The sequence below is a fragment of the Mytilus edulis genome, chromosome 9 (assembly GCF_963676685.1).
Source record: "Mytilus edulis chromosome 9, xbMytEdul2.2, whole genome shotgun sequence".
NCBI classification, from domain to species: Eukaryota; Metazoa; Mollusca; class Bivalvia; order Mytilida; family Mytilidae; genus Mytilus; species Mytilus edulis.
The window spans coordinates 50,691,791-50,717,809 of NC_092352.1; the positions used below are offsets into that span (position 1 = coordinate 50,691,791).

Here is a 26,019-nt window from a genome sequence, read left to right on the forward strand (position 1 = left end):
CCCATTCCAAAAGAAAACCTTATGTATTTCTCCATTCTGTCACTTTAAAAAAGAGACATTGAAGCCCCGTACCATATGTAAGGTCAAAGAATTTAACGCACATTATATTATGTTGTGCGCACAATATATTTAATTGTGCGCATAATATAATTAAGTTTTGCGCACAATATATTTAAGTTGTGCGCACAATATATTTAAATTGTGCGCACAATATATTATTTTGTGCGCACACTATATTATTTTGTGCACACAATTTATTTAAGTTATGCCGCGCACAATATATTTTTTTTCTTTGCATGTCCCTGGCGGAGCTCCGTAAAAAATACCTGATAAATGTATACATGTAGCTGTAATAAAAAAAAACTGTCAGTTATTCTTATATGTATAATATTAATAAAGTGGGTTTTTTTCAACGATTATTGAAACATTCTTATGTAATTTAAAAACACATCAATCGGTTTTTGTTGTTGAAAAACAGTGTTATCTTATTGGTCCTTTAAATAAATGAAGGAAGCGATAATGTCAACATACTTATTTAAAACATTTAGAAATATATTACTGTCATAAAAAAAAAACTGTCAGTTATACATTCTATATGTACAACGTGTTTTTTCAAAGTAAATTGTATATATACTGTATATATATTCAAACATTCTTACGTTGGCACATTATACTGGCGCGTTCTGATTGGTCCTTTGAATAAATAAAGGAAGATAAAATTTCTACTTACTACTCCTGAAACTTGAGAAATATATTGCTGTCAGAAAAAAAACCACAACAATCGGTGATTTCTTGATTGAAACAATTACGTGTTCTCTTATCAGTCCTAAAAACAATCAAGGATTCAGAAGCGATTTCAACTTTCTATGCTAAAAACATAAAAAATTAATTGAAATTCTTACAACATTTTTTTCAAATTATATTTAAATATCCTTGTACGTAATACAAAACCACTTCAATAGGTAATTCTTGAGGGGGAGGGTAACAATGCTATATTGTTAAAAAGACAAAAAACGGGGTCATTTCTACTGACTAATTTAAAATATTGAGAAATGTATTGCTGTCCAAAACAAATAATGAAGTACTTGTAAACTGTCGAATAATAACAAATGCATGTAAAAAATAAAGATTGACATCAATGGGAATAAACTTAAACCATGTCAATGTTTGTACTTATTTTGCATCAAAGCTACATTTTTACACCAGTCCTTTTCTTTCGTAAAGGAGTAGGTCCAGTAAGACCTCTTTTTGGCAGTTATACAAAATTGTTAAAATGCTTTTAGTTATTTATTGAAAGGTAGAATACTTCTGCTACATACATGTGGGCTGGTTTTTTTTTACAATAAAATGCACATATATCGGGTATAAGCATCCTTAAGTCATGTAAGTTACTGAAATCTTCACAATTTTAGCATTTTAGTTAAATTTTAGACGAAAGTGGCAGCATCTCTCTCTCATACACTCCCTCTCTCTCCACTCATACACACTCATCCCTCTCATACTATCTCTCTCACTTTCCTTTCATCCTATCTCTCTCCATCACACACTCTGTCTCCTCTCACATACTCTGTTCCACTCTAACACCCTCTATCTCCCCTCTGACACACTGTCTCTCCTCTCCTGTCACACATACCCACTCTCACACACAATCTCTCTCTCCTCTCACATATACCCTCTCTCTCCTCTTACACACTCTTCTCTCTCTCACACACACACACTCTCTCTCCTCCCACATATACTCTTTCTTTCCTCTCACACATACCCACTGTCTCCTCTTACACACACCCTCTCTTTCCTCTCACACATACTCACTCTCTCCTCTCACACACACACACTCTCTTTTCTCTCACACATATACCCACGCTCGCCTTTCACACACACTTCCTCTATCTTCCCACACACTCTATCCTCTCACAGTCTTCTCTCCTTTTGCACACACACTCTATCTCCTCTCATACATTGTTTGTCTCCTCTCACACACTCTCTGTCCTCACACTCACTCTCACTCCTCTCACACACAATGTCCCTATCACACACACAGTCTCGACCTTTCGCCAAACCCTCAAAACTCAACTTTAGCCCAACCTTTAACTTTAGCCAAACTCTTTACTTTGGGCCAGCCCTGAATACCACCCTGCCTTAACCTACTTCAGTATCATAACCTTAAGCCTCTCAACCCTTCGCATTCCTATCCCTATATACCCCTTACTATACCTACACATAACCATACTTACCCGTTACCACCTAAGCCATAACCCTGACTATCCCTAACACTAATATTACACCCAGCATTTTCCCATGCCTGCAGGACACTTAACCCTTACTCCTTACATGACCCTAACTCCTCTCCAGTGAATGCTGTGTATATTACTGTTTCCCATCCACATGAGAAATAACAATATAACACAGATTGAAAATGGCTATGACAGTATATGTATTCTACTCCTTCAGGGCTGTGGACATCACAGTCCACCGGGGAGGACGCCACTGTCTACCATTGTCTGGGAAAGGTCGGTACTCGTCACTTCAGTTTTTTTTTTTTATCTTTATCTCGTCACTTCAGTTTTTTTTTTATCTTTATTATCTCGTCACTTCAGTTGACTTTCATTAGGTATGAGTACAACACTAAATAAGAAAATCTATGCTTTTTATTGCAATGAAAATATCATACTTCACCGGTCTTTAAACATTTTACAATTTGCAATATATACCTGTATGAAGAACCAACTTTTTTGTTTTCATTTGCATATCACTTTTTTAATATTCTTGACCCTTTTTATTTTCAGTTAGCTCAACAATTTCTTAGATTTTGTATGAACAAAAAATATTAAATGAGATGAAATAAAGGGTGCTAACTGTGACAATCCTTAAGTCATTGTTAATATATAAAACGTAACAAGTATACGCAAATTAATCGAATGCGCAATGTGTGTAAATATCAGTTCACTTGTAATCATAGTAATCACTGAACTGTAAAATATCAACTGAACATTAAATTTTAAATATCTTAAATTTTAATTTTTATTATACGGATTTTTCTAATGATGAAAGTGGTTATATAACATTTTTTTTATCTGAGTCAGACGCTCAAAAACTCTGCATAATAACATCAGCCCCTATTGTTTCCTATTCTCTTTGGTTGGCCCATTTATTCATCATATTTGTGATTCTTCAGTCATCTCTTGATAAACATTTTTTTTATTGTTGAATTCAACTGCACTTGCACTTATTTGTATGCATTCTTCTTGTAACGTCTTTTTTTTATAGCCTTTTAATTCAGCATTTTCGTTGGATACCAATTTCGTTGATTTTGTGGTTTCATGTGACCCCCAATTTGATGTTAAACACATTATCTATAATCAAATATCCACGAAAATAAATGAATTTAAAGTTGTCAGGTTTGTGATTTCATCTAGTAGGACGTTGATTTCCGCTTAATGTATTTCGCACATTAGTAATTTTCAACAAAATATTTCAATCATGAATAAAAATCGTAATGACTATTTTATTATGATTTTTATCAATAACAGTCTCTCCGAATAGAATACCGCTTTTGCTACGTTCTCGCTACGATGGTACAGCGACCTTTACGATATTACCACGACTTAGTGCGGTACTACGACCTGATTTCGCCACGACCGCACCATATTCAAAGTTGGCCACGCTCATCACGATCTTGAAAACCTCTACGATCGTCAAAATTTGCATCTTTTTCACAGACCGTAGTGCGATCGTGGCCTAGTGTGACTGCGGTATAAGACTGGTCTGTATACAAAAGTAAGCAAAGGAAGATCCTTGGGTTTGGACATGTGGGAGAGGGCACAAGATATTCCCTTTTATTGAAATTGTAAACATTCGTGCACCATAGAGTGTTTTTTATATAATACGTTACCAATAAGTCTACTTTAAAAAAAATTGTAATTCTGTCTTAACCTTTAGCTGTACAATGGAACCTATGGTAATGCAACAAGAGTATAAATCTCAATAACCGAAAATTAACATATAGCTGTAAAATGGAACCTATGGGAGTACAACCCGAGTATAAATCTTAATAATCGAAAATTATACTCTAGCTATCCTAGGTATATTTTCACAATTATACCATGGTTTTGTTGTATAAAGGTAGTCAATAGAAAAAAAAATATCAAGACCTGGTCGCGGCCGTCTGAATTTTTTGATAGGAACAACAAAGAAAGTGTTGGGCGACTAAGCTAAAATGCCCGCTTTTCACCAGCTGATACAAATGAATGTTTAGAGTGGGAATCGAACCCACATACACCATCTCCGTTGTCCTATATTTTAAAAGGACCAAGATTCACTCCAAGATCAAACAAATTAAGTTTAAGAAAATATATATAAATGTGTTAATAATCCAACTGTTTAGGTTTAAATTTGCCAAGGCGGGTTAGTTTTTAAGGTGGTGGCATACCCCTTTAAAAGAAGTTATAAGTTATTTTATAGTGTTTTCAAATGTTGGCTTGCATTACAACCCCCCCCCCCCCCCCCCCCCCCCACCCGCAAAAAAAAACCACAAACACCCAAACACGCATTCAAATTCTTCGATCCACACCCGATTAATTAAACTATGCTGACATCTAGACTTTAACGAGACTAACGAGACTACTCTATGTTTTTATCAGGAACATATATGTTATATATTGTTCCCAGCTCTAAATCAATGAGCTGGTTCAGAGTAAAACGTGAAATAATTCATAAAAACTCTAATGTCCACAAAATTTTAAATTAATTTTAAAAATTGAAAACTTTTCGAACATTTTGAAAACAATAATAAAAATAAAAAAAATACACCCTTTGCATTTCAACTGTAAGTCTGGGATTACAGCAATCTTTCAAAATATCAGAAATTTGAAGTATATGTTTCTTTTGTTCTTATTCAAGACATCTAATTCCTTCAACAGTTTTTTTGTCACCAATATGCATCCATCGCTGTCAAAAAATCTTTTCAAATTGATTTCCCGCTGTTTCTGAAGCCCGTGCTAGTTTAAAAAAGTAGGCGGAACTTTAACTGTAAGGTCCAAAAAGTGTTATTTTACAGATTCTTATTGAAATAATTTTAAGGCAAACAAAATAAAATATATGATGTACACAATTTTTAACAGCGCAAGATGCAATAGGTTACAACAGATATTTCATATTTTTGGATAATTTTGCGGGGTTTCGTGAGGTTTTTGCCGGGGCTTTCAACAAAAACTATGGTATCATTTACGAAACACCACAAAACTATCCAAATGATATGAGATATCTATAACTTGTACTATCGATTTATCTAAAAACAAAATCATGTACCGGACTTGAAATATATTAAAATGCAATAAATGTGTAAACACTGACGGTTAAGTGTTAATTCGGATCTTCAGTTCAGAGTTGCAAAGAAAGCAACAAAAATGTATTTTTCTAAAGCAATGATTATATACTATTTTTTTCTTTTTGAGTCGAAATAGAAAATAAAAATAAAGTTTGAGTACATGTATCAGTAATATAAAGATTGTATTCGGACTTCTTTTACATTAAAGAGTATAAAATACAAAGAGTGTCGTCATGCTATCCGTTAAATTGTTCCAATGCGGATCCATACCAGTAGAGTGGGTATGAATTTTAAAAGTATACTGTAAACATTGCGGAACAAACGTCAATTTGACTATTTAAATGGTATAATTTATCACAAAGACCCGGATTACGGGGTAATGATATATGTGGACAATTAATCACATTCGGTATATAAATATGACACTTACGTGTTGTAATGATTTCGTTGTGGAAAAATCAAAATAGATACCGAAATATGCATCAATTACATCAAATATATACGTCAAAATTCCAATGTATATTAATAACAATGAGGTCATGTGAATAAACATTCATATAAAAACGTATGGTCATTTGTTATTAGATTATCTTGTAAGTTTATGATGAACGGGATTACACGTGTTAGGCCGCTTACGATCTCAGAATTAACTGAAAGTACATGCATAGATATTGGTGATACGTATAACTCGAGGTAATGTTTAAATTTGAATATCTACTTTTTATTATTAATTGTTAATGATCTGCTCTTGATCGTGAATATGCATTAAATATTTGCTACTGGACATAAGAAATAAATATTTATATTTAACTGAAAGTGCACTAACACAAAGAGATTGGAGATTCTTAGACCTGCATATAATGTTTTCCTTTAAATGCCTTAATTCTGAAATTAATTGAAATGTGTGTTCGATGCTAAAATACAAATGTATTTGCCACTAGACATTAAGAAAGATATCATTAATTTTGATTTCGCTTAAAGTACACACATAGTGTTTGGAGTACTTATAACTCTATGTTAAGTTTTTTTTATTAATTCTAATTAATTGTTTATATGATTATGTTCTTGATCCTGGATAAGTAAAGTATGCAATTTCGCCATTATAGACATTCAGAAAGTAATGATCTTATACATCTTGAAGTACACATTTAGATGTTAGAGATACTTATATCACATACCTCTATGTAATGTTTCCTTTCAAATATCGTTATTCTATCAATTGAAATTTGATTTTGATGCTAAAAAATGAATGTCATATTTGCCATTGGACATTAAGAAAATTATGATTTTATTTTACTTAAAGTATACACATACATATTCAACATATTTACTCCTCGACGTAATACTGTTACGATAATTAACGGTTCATTTGTTCTAAGACTTGGTCATGAATATGCAAGAAATATTTGCCACTAAACATTTAGAAAGCAATAATATTAATGAATGTTTCAATCTAAAAACCTGAATTATGTTATTGCTTGATAATCTGTTCTCGATCCTAAAAATGCATGAAAGATTTGCCACTGTCCATTTAGAAAGCAGTAATTTTATTTATCTGAAAGAAAGCGCATACTAGTTATATTATGCGTGAAATATTTGCCACTATATACACGTAGTTATATTACTTCTGTAATTTATTGTTGACCTGCTTTTCGATTTTGATTATGCATTTGCCATTGGATATTTACATTTCTCCTGTTATGAATTGTTAGTCTTTTCTCGGTCCTGAATGTGCATTAGTTATTTGCCACTGGACATTACGAAGACAATAATCAGTCATTTTTATTTTTTTATTTTTTTATTTTAAGCATTTAAAGTATGAGAGTAGACAATACATAAAATAAAATATTGCAAAAGCATTGATTATTGCTTTCGTAATGTGCAGTTGCAAATACGAATATAAAGGCAGCATTCTTTCTTGATATAATAGTATAATTTGTTTGATGAAAACCAAAAATTTCTTGTTTTCATAATGAAGTCTTACGTACAATGCACCTATTTTATTTCTGGCTAAAAAAATAATTGTTTGAAATGTGAATACACTACAATGTTTGATATGAATTGTATCCTCCATTCAACCAACTATTGTACAGATAATGTCTTATGTTACTCCGCTTCCGTATTGACCAACCGATAATGTGAATGTCTCTTTTTCTGGGAGGGGTTAATTTTGAGGTCCTCTTCGTGGTCCGCGTTTAGGTTGTGACGTTTTCTTTTTTTTAAATCAAGAGACAACTTATCAAGTTTCATCAACTGAACCTTAAAGTGCCGGGTGTAAACAGTCTCGCTTTTCGTCTTGTTTTTTATGTACGTAGAAATGGTTGTTTTACATTGTCTTCAATTACATTCTTATTTAGCATGTAAAAATAAAGACAACAGTAGTATACCGTTGTTCCAAAGTCACAAATTGGTATAATTTACGAGTTAATGCTAACTTTGAAAACTTCAACTTTTGAACGGTGACGAGGTCAAAATATATCATCAACTTTTAATTTTAATATATATACTTGTAACTATGTAACTAAGATTTGTAAAGTAAATGATAAACTTATATTAGAAATGTTTAGGGTAACCGTGGAATGTCAAATATTTAAGGAATCATTTTTTGACAAGTAAGAGGCAAAATGAACTGTATGAGACAAACAACTACAACTAGTATAGAAGAATTGGTTTTATTCATTGTTGAAGGCCATACGGTGAACTATTACAGTTGTTGAATTATGTCGTTTGTTCTCTTGTGGAGAGTTGTCTAATTAAAAAAAAATCAAACCACATCTTCTTATTTTTATATGCCTGTCTCTATTGACATTTTTTAATTAAAAAAAAATTAAAACAACACGCTTCTGAAACGCATTTTTGGAATGACTAACATCAAGAACACCAGAAGCCGAATATTGGAAAGTTGGGGACAAAATGCGTGATAGGAATTTTACAAATACAACTTTTTTTTTAGATTTGAGAATTATCTCAAACGTTAAATAAATGTATTATTCATGTTAAGTAACTGCTATTTTCACAAGTATATACGAGTCTTGTCACTGATTATCAAAGGAGTAGGTCCGGTAAGGGACGATTTTGGCCTCAAATTTCAGGTTCATCTGAAGAAAAATTTTGAACACTTTTTGAACACTTACATTTGTAAGTGTCTACTTTAGTAGAATCAATTACTAGTAGTACATGCGAAAGATTTTAACTGATTTAGTCACTAAAACCGCTCCAATTCAAGCCTAAGTATGAAAAATCTATCAAATATGCCAAAATATGTCACTTTGCAGATGTTTTTTGTCTAGTGGCTAATGTATGTAATGTATTATCATCAAATACGATTTCCACTTACATGTTAAGAATGAACACAAATGCGGCCACTTTCATTTTTAAACGGAAATCGTCTAAAAATTAATCAAATGCAAACATTTCGAGGATTTTAGTAATTTAGAATGACTTAATGATGCAAGTACCCGATAAATGTGCATTGTATTGTCAAAAACAGCCCATATCTATGTAGCAGAAGTATTTTACTTTCAAATGAATAGCTAAAAGCTTACATTTTAACAATTTTGTAAAACTGCTATATTTTGGGTTTAAAAACGGGTCTTACTGGACCTACTCCTTTGACTAGAATAATATAGAGACTTGCCTCGAAAACGGCAAACTCGGTCATCTTTTCAACTCAATTAATATCGGTGATAAATATCATAATTCTATGATTTGTGAACCTTCAAAGATTTTTTTAACAAGATTGTTGCAAAAACAAAGACTTTTCTTTCTTTCACTTCTACAATTTTGCGGCCATCATCAATGAACTGATTATTTTGCCACTTTTCGATTTACCTGGGCATAGATTGCTCCAGACCGTTTGGCTGTGCAGGCTGCATAAATACAGTGCAATATCAAATCACAATAGTGATGCATACTTAAAAAAAATATCAGTTTAAAGTACACATTTTCATAACGATAATAAAACTTTGACCAACTCGCTTATCCCGGTTTGTCTGTTCTGTAGATTTGTTCTCGTCATGAATGCGCATGAAATATTTGCAACTGGACATTAATCAATCAAGTAGCAATCAACCAAATACACAAAAATGCATGCATTCATAACTAGTTTGATATTCGGAAAACAGTGTATATTGTCCCTTCATTTCACTGATTGAAAGCTTGGTTTAATTATTTTCTCAATCCTGCAGTTTTGGTGTATAATTATTCTCTACTCCGTAAAACTGTAAAACTCCAACCAGACTCTCTTGTTTAATTTAAATGAGGAACCATGTTCAGATTTGATTGGCTCTCGTATTACAGAAAAACGTCTCAAATAAAATATGACTTTTGTACTTGTACATTATATGAGAGTCTGTATGGGCTTTACAGAATAGGTTTAAAGGAGAGAGAAAAGACAACTTAACATGCGTAAGAATATGAAGAAGTAGTCTAAGAGACCTTCTGTAGTTTGTATTTATTTTTATTGTGTCGTCATAAAACATGTTCTGGTCGGTGTCTTCCTGGCACTGTATAGTGTGAGGTATCTTTTTAAGTCGTTATAAATTCTGCTCTCTTCAATTTCTCCCTGACCATGTAATACTCTCGGTCCGATAAAAAAAAATCAACGGTAGTATTAATGATAATTATGTTTATTTTCAATTACAAATAAAAGACTGAAAGCTATACAACGATTTAAACTTTAAATCAAACGGGTGTTAAAGTTAATTAACAAAATTCGTTTATATATTTTTTTTTAATTTAAAATAATGAAAACATTGATAGAAAATAAATCCAATATAAACATAAATTAAAGGTACAATGTATATACAGTACTGTACATGTATGAAAAGACTTGAGACCCGTTTAGTCGATCTACATAAAGAAAAATGAAAGAAATTCCGAAATTATGTGTCCAATATTTCATATCTAAAATGAAAACCGTTAATTATAAACCCATAGATGAGGATAACGATGATTCTTCTGATGAAAGGTAGGCAAATTAAATTTCAGTTATTCAAAGTACGAACTGAAACCAGTATTAGATTTTTAGGAAAACCAACCTTAAATTTATAATCGTTAATTGCCTTAAAGTACCGTTTAAATATGCTCAAAACCTCATGCGAAAAATCGAAGATGTAAATGCAAGTCTTTCATGGACATTTCAAAAAATATTTATTGATTGATATGTGCTTAACTTCCATTGGCAAATAGTTCATGCATATTCAGTAGTAAAAGTAGATTATAAAGTAGGTCTATATTGAAGGCAGTCATCTTACAATAGTGTTTGGATTTAACATCCCAGTTCTGACCGGACGAGGCTGCGTACTTTTACATCACGAACAGCAAAACAGACGCTATATTTTGCAAAGGGTTTTTACAATCGACCGGAGGACTGAAGACCTATTAAGTGATCATATTTATTTTCTCATGTTTTGGAGTAGGACAATAGATGAAACAGTAAAAAAGGAAAGAGTTAAAGAAAGAGCAAATTCGTTTTTAAATAACAATACATTACACACTCAATATTGGTGGACAATAAATTTTTATCTGAAGGCTTAAATTCAACTTAATTAAATGGGCATTTACTTTACAAATAAGGACTATATTGAGCATTCATACAAAAAACGTTTAGGCTTCATATTGACACGTTCAGGGGAATGGAAATATTTGGGCTTTCTTTAAAAGTACACGATTTGGCGCCCTTTAGCAACTAAACAAGTCATGGTTATGTATTGTAGTTCAGTGACTATGTATGGGCGCGTTATTTATTGAGACATCGGACACGTTTGAGGTGATGGACAGGTTTCTGAGTGTTTCATATATATTCTGACAAACTATTGTACTATTCCAGTACCATTATTTTACAGAACTTGAAAGAACATGTACCTCCGAAGTATGCTAGTAATATGATTTTTTCTAATATGAATTAAGGAACACTACATTATGTAACACTTTTGTGTTTTACTATAATAATTTCATCGTAGATATACTGGACAGGTACACAGAAGTTTGTACCACACAATACAAGTTTGTATAAATGTACCCCACAATACATGTAGAAGTACAAATCCAGTACAAGAAAATTACAGTACTGTAATAGCGGTTAAGTGTGAGCATATTTTGATTAAATTGAGTATCTCAATTTTTGACTGAATAAATGTACTTTAAAAAATAAAATTAACAGACTAAAAATGAAAAAAAAAAAAAAAAAATCAATCAAACCAAACAAAATTTCAGCGTAGACGGCTGTTCTATCAAATTGGTAAATGAGGAGATATTTTGTTTACATTAACCAAAAAAAATATTTTTCAGCGAAGATGAACGGTGGGTCAAATTGGTCAACAAGGAATTTCAAAAGTTTGCAGAGAATGGAAGACTCTGTACTGAAAATTTTAAGAAAGCATTACGACTTAAAAAGGTAAACGCACGAACCAATTTGTTTTATTAATACTAGAACACACCCGCGAAATCGCGGGCATTCAGAGAGTAGTATAAAGTATGAAAAGTGTTGTTGGAAGAATTTTGTAAAATACAGAATGACTGGAGAATTTCAGCAAAAGTAGCATAAGTCATAGGTTATTGGGGACAGGAAAATGTTTATTTACCCTCCCTCTTTATTTCAAAAGTTCCCAATTTTTGGTTGTCTATCAATTTCAATATGAACATACATTTAGTATGTTATGAACATTTATTTAAGTAAGGAGCCTGTAATTCAGTGGTTGTCGTTTGTTTATGTGTTACATAAAAATTATTTGTTTTTCGTTCATTTTTTGTACATAAATAAGGCCGCTAGTTTTCTCGTTTGCATTGTTTTACATTGTCATTTCGGGCCTTTTGAAGCTGAGTATGCGGTATGGGCTTTGCTCTTTGTTGAAGGCCGTACGGTGACCTATAGTTGTTAATATCTGTGTCATTTTGGTGTCTTGTGGAGAGTTGTCTTAACATGGCAATCATACCACATCTTCTTTTTTTTATGTAATCAATGAATTTTGTAAAAGATTTAATGACTGGAGAATTTCAGAAAAAGTATCAAAAGTTCACATGAATAATTGTAGCGCTTATCTGTATATTATGAACATTCATTACTATATAAATAAAGCGTATTCACTTTCAATTCTAAGTTTACTAATCGATCCATGGTGATCATTGATATAGTATACAGACCCTCTCTATTTAATAAACTCTGTGACCGCCGTGGATAGTAAACTTGAAAATGATAGCATATAAAATTCTGAAAAGACACTTTATTCGTAGTATATGTATGTTCAAAGTATACAGAAAAACGCAAACCGGAAGTCTAATCTTACTTAAAATTTCGTACAATGACGGGACAATATCCCGGATCGGATGCCTTTTTTCTCGTTTTTCTCCTAAAATAACTCAATCTGAATAATCATATGAATGGATGACAAATGCGACTATGCACTGTACCTATAGGACACAGAGGCGTGTTGATTAATTTATTCTGGAAAGAAGAGAAGCGACACCAAAAAGGTCTTCTCGTTTAATAGTATAGATATCGTATTTGATTGAAGGTGTTGAAAAACAAAAAAAAAAACAACATTTATGTTAACGCTGTGCGCGAAACAAAATAGAATCAGACAAGAATCCATAACCCCCTCCCCCTTGGAGTTAAATTGTTGCTCCATAAAGAGTATACAGAAAAAAGACCAAGCATCTAGACCCTTATATATAACTCGCATGACAGCACGTCTATATACAGTGTAAAGTATGTATAGCAAAATGTGTCTTGTGTCTCTTTTTGTTGCCATCATAGTTTCGTTTGAATTGTTTTAGTTTTATATTTGTTTGTGTTTGTTTAATTACTTGTGTTTATATTTATTTTTTGCTGTAGTCATTTTTTGGTGAGAGGTTCTTTGCACTGTTTGACACTGATGGCAGCGGGGATATTGAGTGTGAAGAGTTAATTAACGGACTACGCATGCTCAAGAATGGAACACCCACGCAAAAATTAAAATTTCTCTTTGATGTTTTCGACGCTGACGGTAAATATTTGTTGAATAAGCAAAATTAAAATATAGTTAAAGAAAATATTTTAGGGAAGAAAAAAAATCAACATAAAACCATTTTATTGATGATTCCAAACTTCTTTTTATTTCATTTTGTCACATGTGCAAATAACCCCGAGGACGAAGGTTGAATCTAAGTCATTTCGTACCTGTAAATGCAAACTCGCGCTTTAACCTACTCGTACCTTTACCAAGTCGTTCATTACTAACTCATATTCAATTTTAAATCACAAAGTATATACACATTTTTTTTATTGTAATGAACTAGACGGTGTGCAGATTTACTGCAGACTTGATCGCACCTGCCACCTGTTAAAGTAGCATATAGCATGTCTGTCATATTCACTGTGGCTTTGTCTTTCCCTTCCATCAGATTCTGCTTCTTTTGTTTTTAGAATTTTGACGTAATAAATCAAATTAAATTTTTTACACTTTAAGATATGGGGAAAATCTGGATTCATATAAATGTTTTATTTGGTAATATTTCATAGCGGGTTGCTATCTTCTCATCGATAAAATACGCTTCTGGTTGAAGTTGATGTACTAGTACATTGTATTTGAACGATGTAACGTGCATGTGTGTGGCTGAATGGACGCGAGAAGATGATCTGTCTTTTAAGGGGCGGATCCAGTCATTTTTGTCAAGCATGCGACTTCTGTCGCAGAAAGCCTGACACAAGTTTAGCAATCCGGTTTACTTCTTAAACGCTTAATATTTCAGAGGATATAGAAGACTGATCCTTCATTCTTTGTATAAAATTATGATGATTTAGGGATCAAAATAGTTTAGGAATTAACCATAACCTCCGCTTTGAAGTAAAATTGTCGTTCCTTTATCCGAAATGCATGTTATAAATTGCGTTGTGTTTGTTGTTGTTTTTTCGATAGTCACCAATTATTTTAAACATTTAGGAAGTGGTACAGTGGACAAGTACGAAATGCGGATGGTTTTGAAATCATGTACGGAAGAAAGCTCTTTGACTTTGTGCAACGAAGATATAGATGAGTTGACCTCGGTCTTGTTTGAAGACGCGGATGTTGATAACAGCGGTGAAATAACTTTTGATGAATTTCAATCGTCCCTTGAAAAACATCCGGGTTTGATTGATGATATGACGTTGAGGTAAATGATTAATTGAGGTCGAAAATAGATTGGACTTGCGATATGCATTCTTACAATTCGCCTTTTCAGAATCTAAAGGATTATTGGTACTAATCTCATTGTTCTTACACCAAAATGAAAATAAAATTACAAATGCTCGTCATTGGTTGAATTTCTATTGTGTATTACGTTTTAAACCAATCACAACGTTTTTGGTGTACGCTTTAGGGAATATTACCCAGAATGCTTTAAATTCTTCAACGGCGAATTAACAAGACACTGTATTATAGCAAACATGATCATGTCTTTTGCTGAGCAAAACAATATTTTTTTCAAAATAAGTAACATTCTCAACTTCATTTATACAACAAAACATAAATAAATATTACAGTTATATGTAGCCACAATTAATAAAATACAGACATATTAAGGTCTATAGATTTTAAATCAACTTAGCACAAATTGATGAGGAATGCAGATAACTTATGTGAATTTTCATTTAAAAGAACACATTTGTAAGATTTTAACTGATAAATATTAATATTTCTACAAGCTGAGATCATCTTTGTTTGCTTTCTAATGTTTTAAATTGGCATTTTAAGGGGAGGTTACTCTGAAATAGTGCATTTTCGATGAAAAAACGCTCGGTGACCCTCTTTTTTCTTTTGATATTTTCATAGCAAAATTCTAAAAGCTATCTCCCCGTGTTCTTTTTTTTTTTACAATTCTATCATTTAGCTCAGCTTTTAATCACATAGTGATGTTTTTTCCTGAATAATCCATACATTGAACATGTGTCATTTTGTCAAAACCTGTAGCTTGAAAAAATTATTATATTTTTGACATATCACAATAAATAACACGTTTTGGTAAAGTATGAAAAAACTGTATTATTTTAATTTATACGCCCATACCACCTTAAATAATCTTATATTCCTTTTTATATGTGAATTTTCATTTAAAAGAACACATTTGTAAGATTTTAACTGATAAATATTAATATTTCTACAAGCTGAGATCATCTTTGTTTGCTTTCTAATGTTTTAAATTGGCATTTTAAGGGGAGGTTACTCTGAAATAGTGCATTTTCGATGAAAAAACGCTCGGTGACCCTCTTTTTTCTTTTGATATTTTCATAGCAAAATTCTAAAAGCTATCTCCCCGTGTTCTTTTTTTTTTTACAATTCTATCATTTAGCTCAGCTTTTAATCACATAGTGATGTTTTTTCCTGAATAATCCATACATTGAACATGTGTCATTTTGTCAAAACCTGTAGCTTGAAAAAATTATTATATTTTTGACATATCACAATAAATAACACGTTTTGGTAAAGTATGAAAAAACTGTATTATTTTAATTTATACGCCCATACCACCTTAAATAATCTTATATTCCTTTTTATGCATTATTCAACTATACAAAGTCATGTTCGCAATGAAAATATACACTGAAACAAACATTTCAAATTTCATGTTAGACATAAGTTAGATATGAAAGGAAACAGACAAAAAAAAGAACAATAGGGTAACGTATCACCGTCAATAATGTCGAGAAAACCCTTTAGCCATTGCATAACAAGATATGAAACAATTTAAAAGATAAAACCACCGTCCTTATTTTTGCTTAGACATTAAACGAAAAATGAAAAAAATGGCGGACAATAATTTAAAACAACTCTTCTTTAATTTAATGAATCGAGTTTGATTAAATTAATATCATTTTCATAATAAAGATAAATTGTTTGTTAAAGTTTAACGATGTTATAACATTCACTTTGATTTTTTCTTTTAATATAGTGCTACACATTGGTTCGACATTCGAAAGAGTAACACATGTTCCCAAGGTGCTCGGTATTGTTCTAAAGTTTATTGGGAACACAATACTTCGAAAATAGTGTTCATTATACTCTACGTAATTGCAAATTTAGGACTTGGTGCTTTTGCTGGCTGGAATCACAATAAATCAAACGGGTTTTTAATTACAGCGAGAGTCTGTGGAATGAATTTAAATTTTAACTGTACTCTTGTTCTCGTTCTAATGTTGAGACAGACAATAAATCTCGTGAGATCAACGAGAATTGGACGTTATCTTCCATTAGATGAACATTCAGTATTTCACCAGTTCGTGGGAGCTATGATTGGTGTGTATGCAGTTTTTCATACAATAGGACATATTGGGAATGCAAGTGAGTAAAGTGTAACACTCTATCCCTCCAAACCACTAAAAAACAAACAAACAAACAAACAAATAACATTAAGTTACAATGAAACTATCTGAAAAGTAATACAAAATAAAACTTAGACACTTCACGAGAAAAACTTTAACCAGAATAGTCGACGGTCCTGTATGTAGGATTACTGATCGAGTTAAATTCTCGGAACATTACTAAATCCCGCAAATTGAAACACAAGTATGTGAGTGATACCCGAAGAGGTACATGTAAAACAACTACAAAAAATACCGAACTCTACAGAAAATTCAATTAAAAAAGATTGTTCAAATCGGAAAGTACCTTATCAAATGTCAACATCAAAAGCTCAAACACGTCAAACGACTAGTAAACAACTGTCATAATTCAAACCATTTACCATTTTTTAAGTCACCGAATGCTTAAAAACGAGAAGTTTTATTTATACGAAATTGGAAAACAAGATAGATAAAATTTAAAACTTTTCCCATTAATGGAATAAAACTACCCTTTAGCTATATGTATATATAAAAAGTAAAACTACAAAAATACTGAACTCGGAGGAAAATTCAATTGGGAAGTCCATAATCTCATGGTAATTTAAAAATCCAATGACAAAACACATCAAAAACGAATGGACAAGAACTGTCATATTCCTGACTTGGTACAGGCATTTTCAAATGTAGAAAATGATGGATTAAACCTGGTTTTATAGCGCTAAACCTCTAACTTTGTTGACAGTTTCATCAAATTCCGTTATCTTTACAATGATGTGTGAACTAAACAGACATAATAAATAATATAGTCAAAATATGGGTACATCAGTCATCATCGTGTAACAATTTTAAAAGGAACAATTTAACAGAACACAAAATTTATCTACAAACACATTCATTGAATCGCGTGTCTGACGTCAGAAAATAATATACGTTCCATATTTTTGTCATTCGATGTTTAAGTACGTCTGATCCAGTGACAACTCTACGACAGATGTTATCCATCCGATCACCAGTGATGGTGATACAAGTCTGAAAACACATTCTGTATATATAATTCGTCTATATAATATCAGTCCAACAATGTTAGATATGTCAATTTGAGGAAGTTATGTTTTTGTTCTTCCATGGTCGGGATTCAAACTCATGCTACTGAGATATCGTGGCCTCGAATCGCCTTGCACTATGTCCGAAGCTCTAGACCACTCGACCACCTATAACCTCTAAAATAATAAAGTTTTCAATAGATGGTGCTCTGTAGATAGTTGTATAATTGTTATTTACGGTCACAATGACTTGTCTTCTTATTTATTATAAATAATATAAATGACGAAAGTACCCTGTAATTGAAAAATGTCAATGATGTTGTCCCTTTTGTAGTCTTATTATCAAACGATGGTGTTGCCTTGTTAGCATGGAGGATACTTTTGACAGATATCACAACGTTTGGGTTGATAAATGGAACAGCCTTCATTACTGGGTGGATATTATTGGTTATCCTCCTTATCATGTGTGTTTTGTCGTACCCATCTGTCAGGTCTAGGATTTATCAAGTGAGTCGCCATTATATACATGTATCTATCTGTATTAGGAAATCACTCCTTCAAAGGTGCACTTTGTTGCGAATATATACATTCTTAAAAAAATACAATAAAACTGGATTGCAGATTTTGTCGTTATAATATAAAAGACATTACACATACTCGCGCGACATTTCGATATACATTGTATTCGTTAAAATCAGAATGACTCTATCCATTGTACTGCATAAGACGTTTAACTGCTAAAGATATAATAATGTATACGTTAGGAAATATGAGTTGTCTTTCTTCTTTTGAACAACCTGTAATATATAACACTCAATTTAAAATCCAATTATCTAGCTGATTGTGCAAAGAATGAACAACTTTGAATAAACGTTGAAAAAATTAGGATGATTAATATCTGCGTAAATAAAAGTAAAACTTTGCAACTCAATTGAGTACTACATTAAATTATATAGCTGACAGATTATTTTACTTAAAAAAGTTGAATTCGAGGGCAAATTATGTTCCACATCAATTTAAAAAAAAAAGTGAATTTTTCGGTATTTTTTAAAAGGAGGACGAGTTTAGGAGTGTCACATGACGAGGCGAACACAAGTCGGTGGAGAGATCTAGAGCACGTTAATGAACAACATACATACGCGCATTGTAGCATTAATGTTCAAGTACAGATGTATGTTAATCGTAGTTTTTGTAATACATATCAGAACTAATTCAAACTGACATATTCCGAACCATACATTCTTACGTAAAATATTGCCGATGGAAAGACGCTTGTTTACGGTTGCTGAAGGTCATATAATTAAACTTCTTTTCCTAGAATACAGACTGTATATATCATATTTCAGGTATTTTTCTACCTCCATTTTCTGTGTATACCATTTTGGATTCTGTTGATAATCCACTGTAAGCATTTTTGGATGTGGATATTGGTACCAGGTACTATATTCCTAATAGAACAGATCTATAGAGTCAAGTGGATAAAACAGCTTCGTTACGGTGTAACATATATAGAGAAAGTTACGTTACTGCCTTGTGGGGTAAGTGTATAAAATGTCTTGTAAGTGTAGTTAAGACACACAGTTATTGCCTTGTGTTGATTATAATGTTTACAAAGTAACCATGGTAACGTAACCTGGTAACTGCCTTTTATTGTAAGATCACAAAGTAATGCAAGTGCTTCGTGGTGGAAATTTCAAAAACTTGGGTTACTACCTAGGTAGGAAAGTTAAAGTAAATGCGTGTTTGTCTGGAGATGTAGATGCGAACAAATAATTTATTGCTGATTGATGGAGCTAACAATGGCTACAAGCAATTTAAAGTGTAGATGTAACCTCATCTTAAACGGATGTCGTGGAAATGGTTTAAAGTTACATTTAACACTGCTCTGATAACTATGGTAGTTTTCAAGAGGTATATTAACAACAAACCGGGAAACGAAAATATTTATCGTGTGGGATGTATAAATTCTCTGCTACGTCCGGTATGTTTTTGTTAGATACTTTGATGCTTTTATCGCTTAATAAGTAGATTCTTACATATGTATCTAAAGTCACTTTTTAATATGACAAAAATTGCAGATTTATTTTTTATATATGTATCTTACTATGAACGTATTTTAAACCATTAACGTATTGCATATATTTTATAGGTGACACATCTTGAGATATCGAGACCTAAGACATTCGACTTCCAGCCTGGTGACTACATGTATTTACAGATCCCTGACATTTCACCGTATGAGTTCCACCCCTTCACCATCAGCAGTGCGCCAGAAATGAAAGGTATTTCCTTAATTAAATCTGAATCAATCATAGTCCAAATATCTGTCAAAAACAAGGACGAGCGATCATCCTTAGTGAGGTATTCAACACTTTGGCTACACTAGATTTGTCTCATTGAATTATCTTAACAAAAAATTTGTATTTGAAAGTTTTGGGTGTTGACAGAGAATTGAAATATCTTTTTTTCTAATGTTTAAATTTGGTTATAGTTGATAATTTTTAACATTGTTATTCTTGAAAGATGGAAACACGAACACTATTAAAAAAATGCATTGCCTTTTTTCTGGTTGTCACGTATCTTATTAACATTTACGACAAACGCAAGACTTAAAATGAAATATTACTTTGCAGTTTCAATTAAAATACTTTCTACACGCTGTAAGATAAAGTACGCTCTAAATTGCAGTTTTGTATAATTTAACAATTTGAAAAATTCACTGCAGCCAATTCCTGAAGTAAGAAAAGAAATTTAAGAAATGACTGTGTATATGAAGAAATAACAGAAATATGCGGTGCACACTGAATTACCCTCGTAGCGTGTTATCCAAAAGCGTGAACCACATTATTGCGGTTATTTAAAATAGAGAGAACAAATATTGAAGTCAAACCTTATAATTTAATTCTGAACTAATGGCAACAGAAAAAGTAATCACACGGTCACATGACACAATTTTATCTATGGGCTGATAGACAAAAAAACTTTCAGGCAACCAAAAGACGCGTCACATTCAACATTAAAGCATTAAGAATATGACACACGACTACACGGAGGCAGTATCTGACTTTAAAAACAATAAACCAGAAGATAACAATATTCTAACATGCTTATTAATGAGTCTTTCTTAAATTTCCAGACAAACTATGGTTACACGTGCGTACAACAGGAAATTGGACGAAAGATCTGTACCAGTACCTATCTAGGTACGACCCAGGAGAGGAATGTGAGGTTGAGGCTGAGACGCCTATGATGACGACATTGCAAATGAAACGAAAAGAACAGCAGCCTAATAGACGAAAGTCGATTATAGGTCTGCATTAAACATGTGTCTATATTAAAATTTGAAAAAAGAGATTTCTTAAATATATCGTTTTTGATGAGATACTGGGATTTATTTTAAATGTGTGCTGTTACAAAGGACTGTTTTGTTGAATCGTTTTTTTACAAGAATTTGGCAGCTTCGTTACAAAATAATATTCATAAATGTACAAAATTTTATTAAAAAAAAAATATTCGTATCGGCAATTTGATGAATTTATAGCTGACTCAGCGGTATGGGCTATGCTCATTGTTGAAGGCCGTACGGTAACCTATAGTTGTTTTAAATATCTGTGTCATTTTGGTCTCTTGTGGAGAGTTATCTCATTGGCAATCATACCACATCTTCTTTTCTTATAAATAAATAAGTTCTGACGAAGGAAAAAAACATACCCACTCCCATTTGAAGTTAAATGGTTGCTCCATATCATATCTTGTAGTTTGTTCTTACCCATAAATTATATTTAATAACAGCATTTGACCTTCAAACCTTCATCTGTTTCAGATAGATTAAATGGTCTAATGACAAACATAAGAAGAAGAGGAACAATCGGGAGTTTAGACGGGGTACGTATATAAACCACGGGGTCACAGTAATTAGACTAATCAGTGATGCTAGGATAAAAAAAAGTCAAAAGGGTCAAATAAAGTCGAAGAGTATAGGAACACAGAAATGCTGACTACCGACCGGCTGAGATACTTTTCACGCGGAAATCTCTATCAGCAATGCCATCGACCGTGTGGTTATTAATAAACTCAGTCTAGGTGTCCTAGGATTAAAATTGTGTACTATAGACTAGCACTTCGTCTAGATAGCGGTCGACTGAAGGGTTTTGTTAAAGATATTTTTTTATTTAGCGTTGACTTTTATTACATTAGAAGATAGATTTCACGGAAAGACAACGTTAAAAATCGAACATCTGGATATGTATGTAAACATATTGCTCTATATATGCGTTAATAAATACCGATTAAAACAATATTAACATGGTAATCCCCGCCAATGGAACATATGGATTTGAAGATATTTTTTAAGCTATTTTATTCATTCTTTACAAGCTTAGATTGGTGCTTTCAATTACCCACAAGGTTTGAAGTATATAATCCAAAATGAATGATATGTGTCTAACAGCAAACAATCTATTAGGTGTGTACTTAGCTACCAGGTGAGCGATGCAATTATTGTCGGGGAGGCAACCTACATTCACTAGCGACAAAACGCATAGGTATTGGTTGCTATAGGTCATTGTACGATCTTCAACTTCGAAAGCCCATACTGTATAAGAAAAATCGACAAGACAAAATGTAAAACAATTCGACGTGAAAATAAGAAGATGTGGTATGATTGCCAATGAAACAACTCTTTATAAGAGACCATATGACAAAGAAATGATCTATTATAGGTCACCGTAAGGCCTTTAACAATGAGTAAACCCATACCCGCAGCAATTTTCTGTAATATTTACATTTTTGAAGCATTTATTCAATCTGGAAGTATTTTGTAGGAAGAAATAGCAAGGCTAAAGAGAATTAAAATGAAAATAAAATCCGTCAAAATAAGGGTAAGTATAATTATAACGGATGACCATCAATGGATATCCCTGTTTTAAATAGGTTCGCTTGATAAAAGACATTATTCTTTTCTTTCTGAAGAAGTATTAGATAAACTGATTAAATATGCATATGGATATTGTACTACTGTTCATCTACTACATTGTAATATAAATACAATTGAACGGCTTTTTATTCCCATTATTTGACAGTCACATACATGCATCATTGCTTTCTCATATTGATAAACCCTTCCAGATTGTATGTTAGATGCATGTTTATGCAATTTGTTGTTGTTTATTGTTTATTGAATTTACTTCAAACAAAAACAGTTTTACATAATGTTTTTCTCAGTACAATATCTTATTTAAAACCAGAATTAAGGGATTTCATTCGTAAGTACTGGACTTGTACCATATCAACCGGAATCCTATTCCAATAATTTAACACAATAAGATATCAATGCAACCATGTTATCCTTTACGAATGTAGTTTATCTTTGTCTGAAATCCAATTGGTTTGAATTGTAGGACGCTTTTAATCCACTCTTTATAACACCATTAGTGTGTTTTTAGAACCACACACTTTATTAATTTCATGAACAATGAATATATAATTTATATGAATCATTTGTAAAAATGAATGCAAACAAAATTAAAAAAATTGTATCGAAAATACTTTCACCAAAAACTTTGCACACCATATGCTATAGAAAATCAATACGTGATCCTTCAACAACAATAATATACTCTTTTTTAAATAAAGAACAATTATTATCTAAATTTGTGAGTTATTAGAATCCGTTGCTTGAAAAACACAACTCTCAAAAACAATCGAAAAAATTTCACCAATCAAAACTCATCTTTTTATTCTTCTTAAATGTTCTTATTGTCAATACAATTTGTATTACTAGTGTTTCCTAGATGGACCATTCGGAACAGCATCACGTGAAGCCTTGACTACAGAACACGCCATTTTGATTGGTGCAGGAATTGGCGTCACACCAATGGCTTCCATTTTACAAAGCATTATTCATCAGATTAAACGAAACAAACGGAAGTGTCCCAAATGTACACATTGTTGGTATGACGATAATCAAGAAAATATGTTAAAGATGAAAAAGGTAATCTTCAGACTGCGCATGTATGTTTCATAAAATCCTACTCCTCCTTCAAAGGAGCACAAACACAATTTCATGTTGAGCTTGAATATTCAGCCCACTGAAGTGTCCAAATGATATGATAGTCAAGAGAATATGTTAGAGGGGAACACTTGCCTACAAATTTCTTTAATATCTAGATATTTTTGTAAATTTAAACCCTGTTTGATATAGTTTTTTTTAGTTCGATAAGGTTTATAAAATGTTTGAAATGGCTTTCAACATTGTTAAATAAAACTGCAAGATAATATTTCAAGCCTTCAAGCTTGGGTTCCTTTGTTATTCTGTGGTTTGCATGTTGTTATGTACTATCATATTTGTTATATGTATGGTATGTATATTGGTGTTTGTTTTTGTTGCAGCTCAGTGTTTATGTTGTTGCATTGTTTTCCTCTTGTAGATGGCGTTTCACTCGGTTTTGGTTTGTGACCCGGATTTGTGTTCGCGTAATCTATGTATGGCTATTGAACAGCGGTAAACTAATGTTGACTTTATTATAGGTAGATTTTATTTGGATAAATAGAGATCAACGTTGTTTTGAATGGTTTGTACGTGTATTAAACAACTTAGAAGTGGAACAGTCTTTAGCAGGCTGGGAAGAAGACAAATTTGTTGACCTACATCTCTATATGACCTCTGCAGTAAAAAAGACGCATATGGAAGGGGTTGGTTTACAACTGGCGTTGGATTTGGTACATAAAAAGGAGCGAAAAGATTTTTTCACGGGATTAAAAACAAAAACTGAGGCAGGGCGACCTGACTGGGACAAGGCAAGTACTTGAAGTATATTATGAGACAGATCAAGATTATTCAGACCCCCTTACGGCTGAATAAAAATATTTTTTTTTGTTTGACTGATTTATACTGCCGATAGCCCTAACTGTTTTACGGACTATCCTCTGCCAAACAATCCTGGATCCTCACAGATAGTATAGCTAAATGATTTAGGAAATGTTTAATTATAATAATAAATTGTTTAAAAATATATTCTGTGTATGTAGAGATAGATGTTTTTGATTGAAGTTAAACATTCTTTTTATTTGAAGAAATAAAAACGTCCCTATGCAGGCCTCTACCCCAATACAAATTGATTAAGTTATAAATATGTACCAGAAGTCAAAATATAAATGAAACACTGAAAGCAAAAGGCACACACAGTTAACTTTAAACGAAATTGTTGTAAATCATTGACACTATGAATGTACATTAATCTTATTATCACAACAAAAATGAAAAAAAAACCTGAGTAAAAAACATAACATACAAGACAAATTCATGTATTCTTTCAAGTTATAAATGAGTTTAACTGAACTGTTCATTCTATTGCAGCTTTTTGAAAAGTTTTCTGGACAAAATAAAGGAAAGAAAAAGGTTTTCTTCTGTGGACCAAAAGTAATGTCAGATACTCTTAAGAAAGTTTGTGAAAAATATTCATTTGCTTTTGCAAAAGAAAATTTCTGATGAAATACATGTATAACGACAACTCACAGCGGTGCTCCTACGAAAGGGAAATATGTAGAGCAAACAGACATTATAACTACTAAGTAGTTGAACAAAAAGTTGGATTATATCTAAGAATGGAATACTGTAAATTGTAATTTTATTTACAATGTAAGTGTAAAAGCCTATTGTGTAAAACAACTTACAATGATTAACCAATCGGTTTGGTACTCGTGTATAGCTTTGCATACTGTTTACGGGAGTACCACTGGGTGAAAGCATGGACAACAAGATTTAGGGAGATAACTGACATTACTCGTTATGTATATGTTTTGTGACTGTATTGTATTGTTTTACATGCATGTTAATTGTATGCATGTACTGTATTATGATGAAATATTTTCTTATTTATTTATCTTATATATCTATGGACTCCTTTTGCACATTAAAAGAGGGACGAAAGATACCAAAGGGACAGTCAAACTCATAAATCTAAAATAAACTGACAACGTCAAGGCTAAAAATGAAAACGACAAACAGAAAAACAATAGTACACATGACACAACATAGAACACTAAAGAATAAACAACACGAACCCCACCAAAAACTGGAAGTGATCTCAGGTGCTCCGGAAGGGTAAGCAGATCCTGCTCCACATATGGCACCCGTCGTGTTGTTAATGTGATAACAAATCCGGTAACTTGTACTACTGTGAGTTTTATTTAAATGGGTTTGTATTAGTCGTGGTTTCATCATGCATATTATTAAGCATTTTCGACACGTATGACACAGTTTCACAAATAACGTCAATATGAAACATTAATTTATGATAGGAGTCAACCATCTCGAATATTTATATAATCATGTTCGACATCTTCTTTAT

The 26,019-nt window shown here is 32.3% G+C and overlaps 2 protein-coding genes and 1 long non-coding RNA gene across 3 annotated transcripts; all 3 read left to right on the top strand.

Annotated features, from left to right (window-relative positions):
- Positions 1-10,236: 10,236 nt before the first annotated feature.
- Positions 10,237-16,631, top strand: LOC139490026 (NADPH oxidase 5-like). The gene is made up of 5 exons (XM_071276878.1): positions 10,237-10,295; positions 11,618-11,723; positions 13,161-13,311; positions 14,248-14,458; positions 16,235-16,631. Exons 1-5 carry the CDS (start codon positions 10,237-10,239, stop codon positions 16,629-16,631), a joined length of 924 nt encoding a protein of 307 aa, XP_071132979.1.
- A 1,414-nt stretch (positions 16,632-18,045) lies between these two features.
- On the top strand, positions 18,046-19,944 carry LOC139488537 (uncharacterized). Its single transcript, XR_011656026.1, has 3 exons — positions 18,046-18,175; positions 19,015-19,206; positions 19,818-19,944. It is a non-coding gene; the product is annotated as an uncharacterized lncRNA (long non-coding RNA).
- On the top strand, positions 19,944-25,157 carry LOC139490027 (NADPH oxidase 5-like). Its single transcript, XM_071276879.1, has 7 exons — positions 19,944-19,950; positions 20,805-20,978; positions 21,492-21,553; positions 22,492-22,548; positions 23,451-23,660; positions 24,197-24,466; positions 25,026-25,157. Exons 1-7 carry the CDS (start codon positions 19,944-19,946, stop codon positions 25,155-25,157), a joined length of 912 nt encoding a protein of 303 aa, XP_071132980.1.
- The last annotated feature ends 862 nt before the right edge of the window (positions 25,158-26,019 follow it).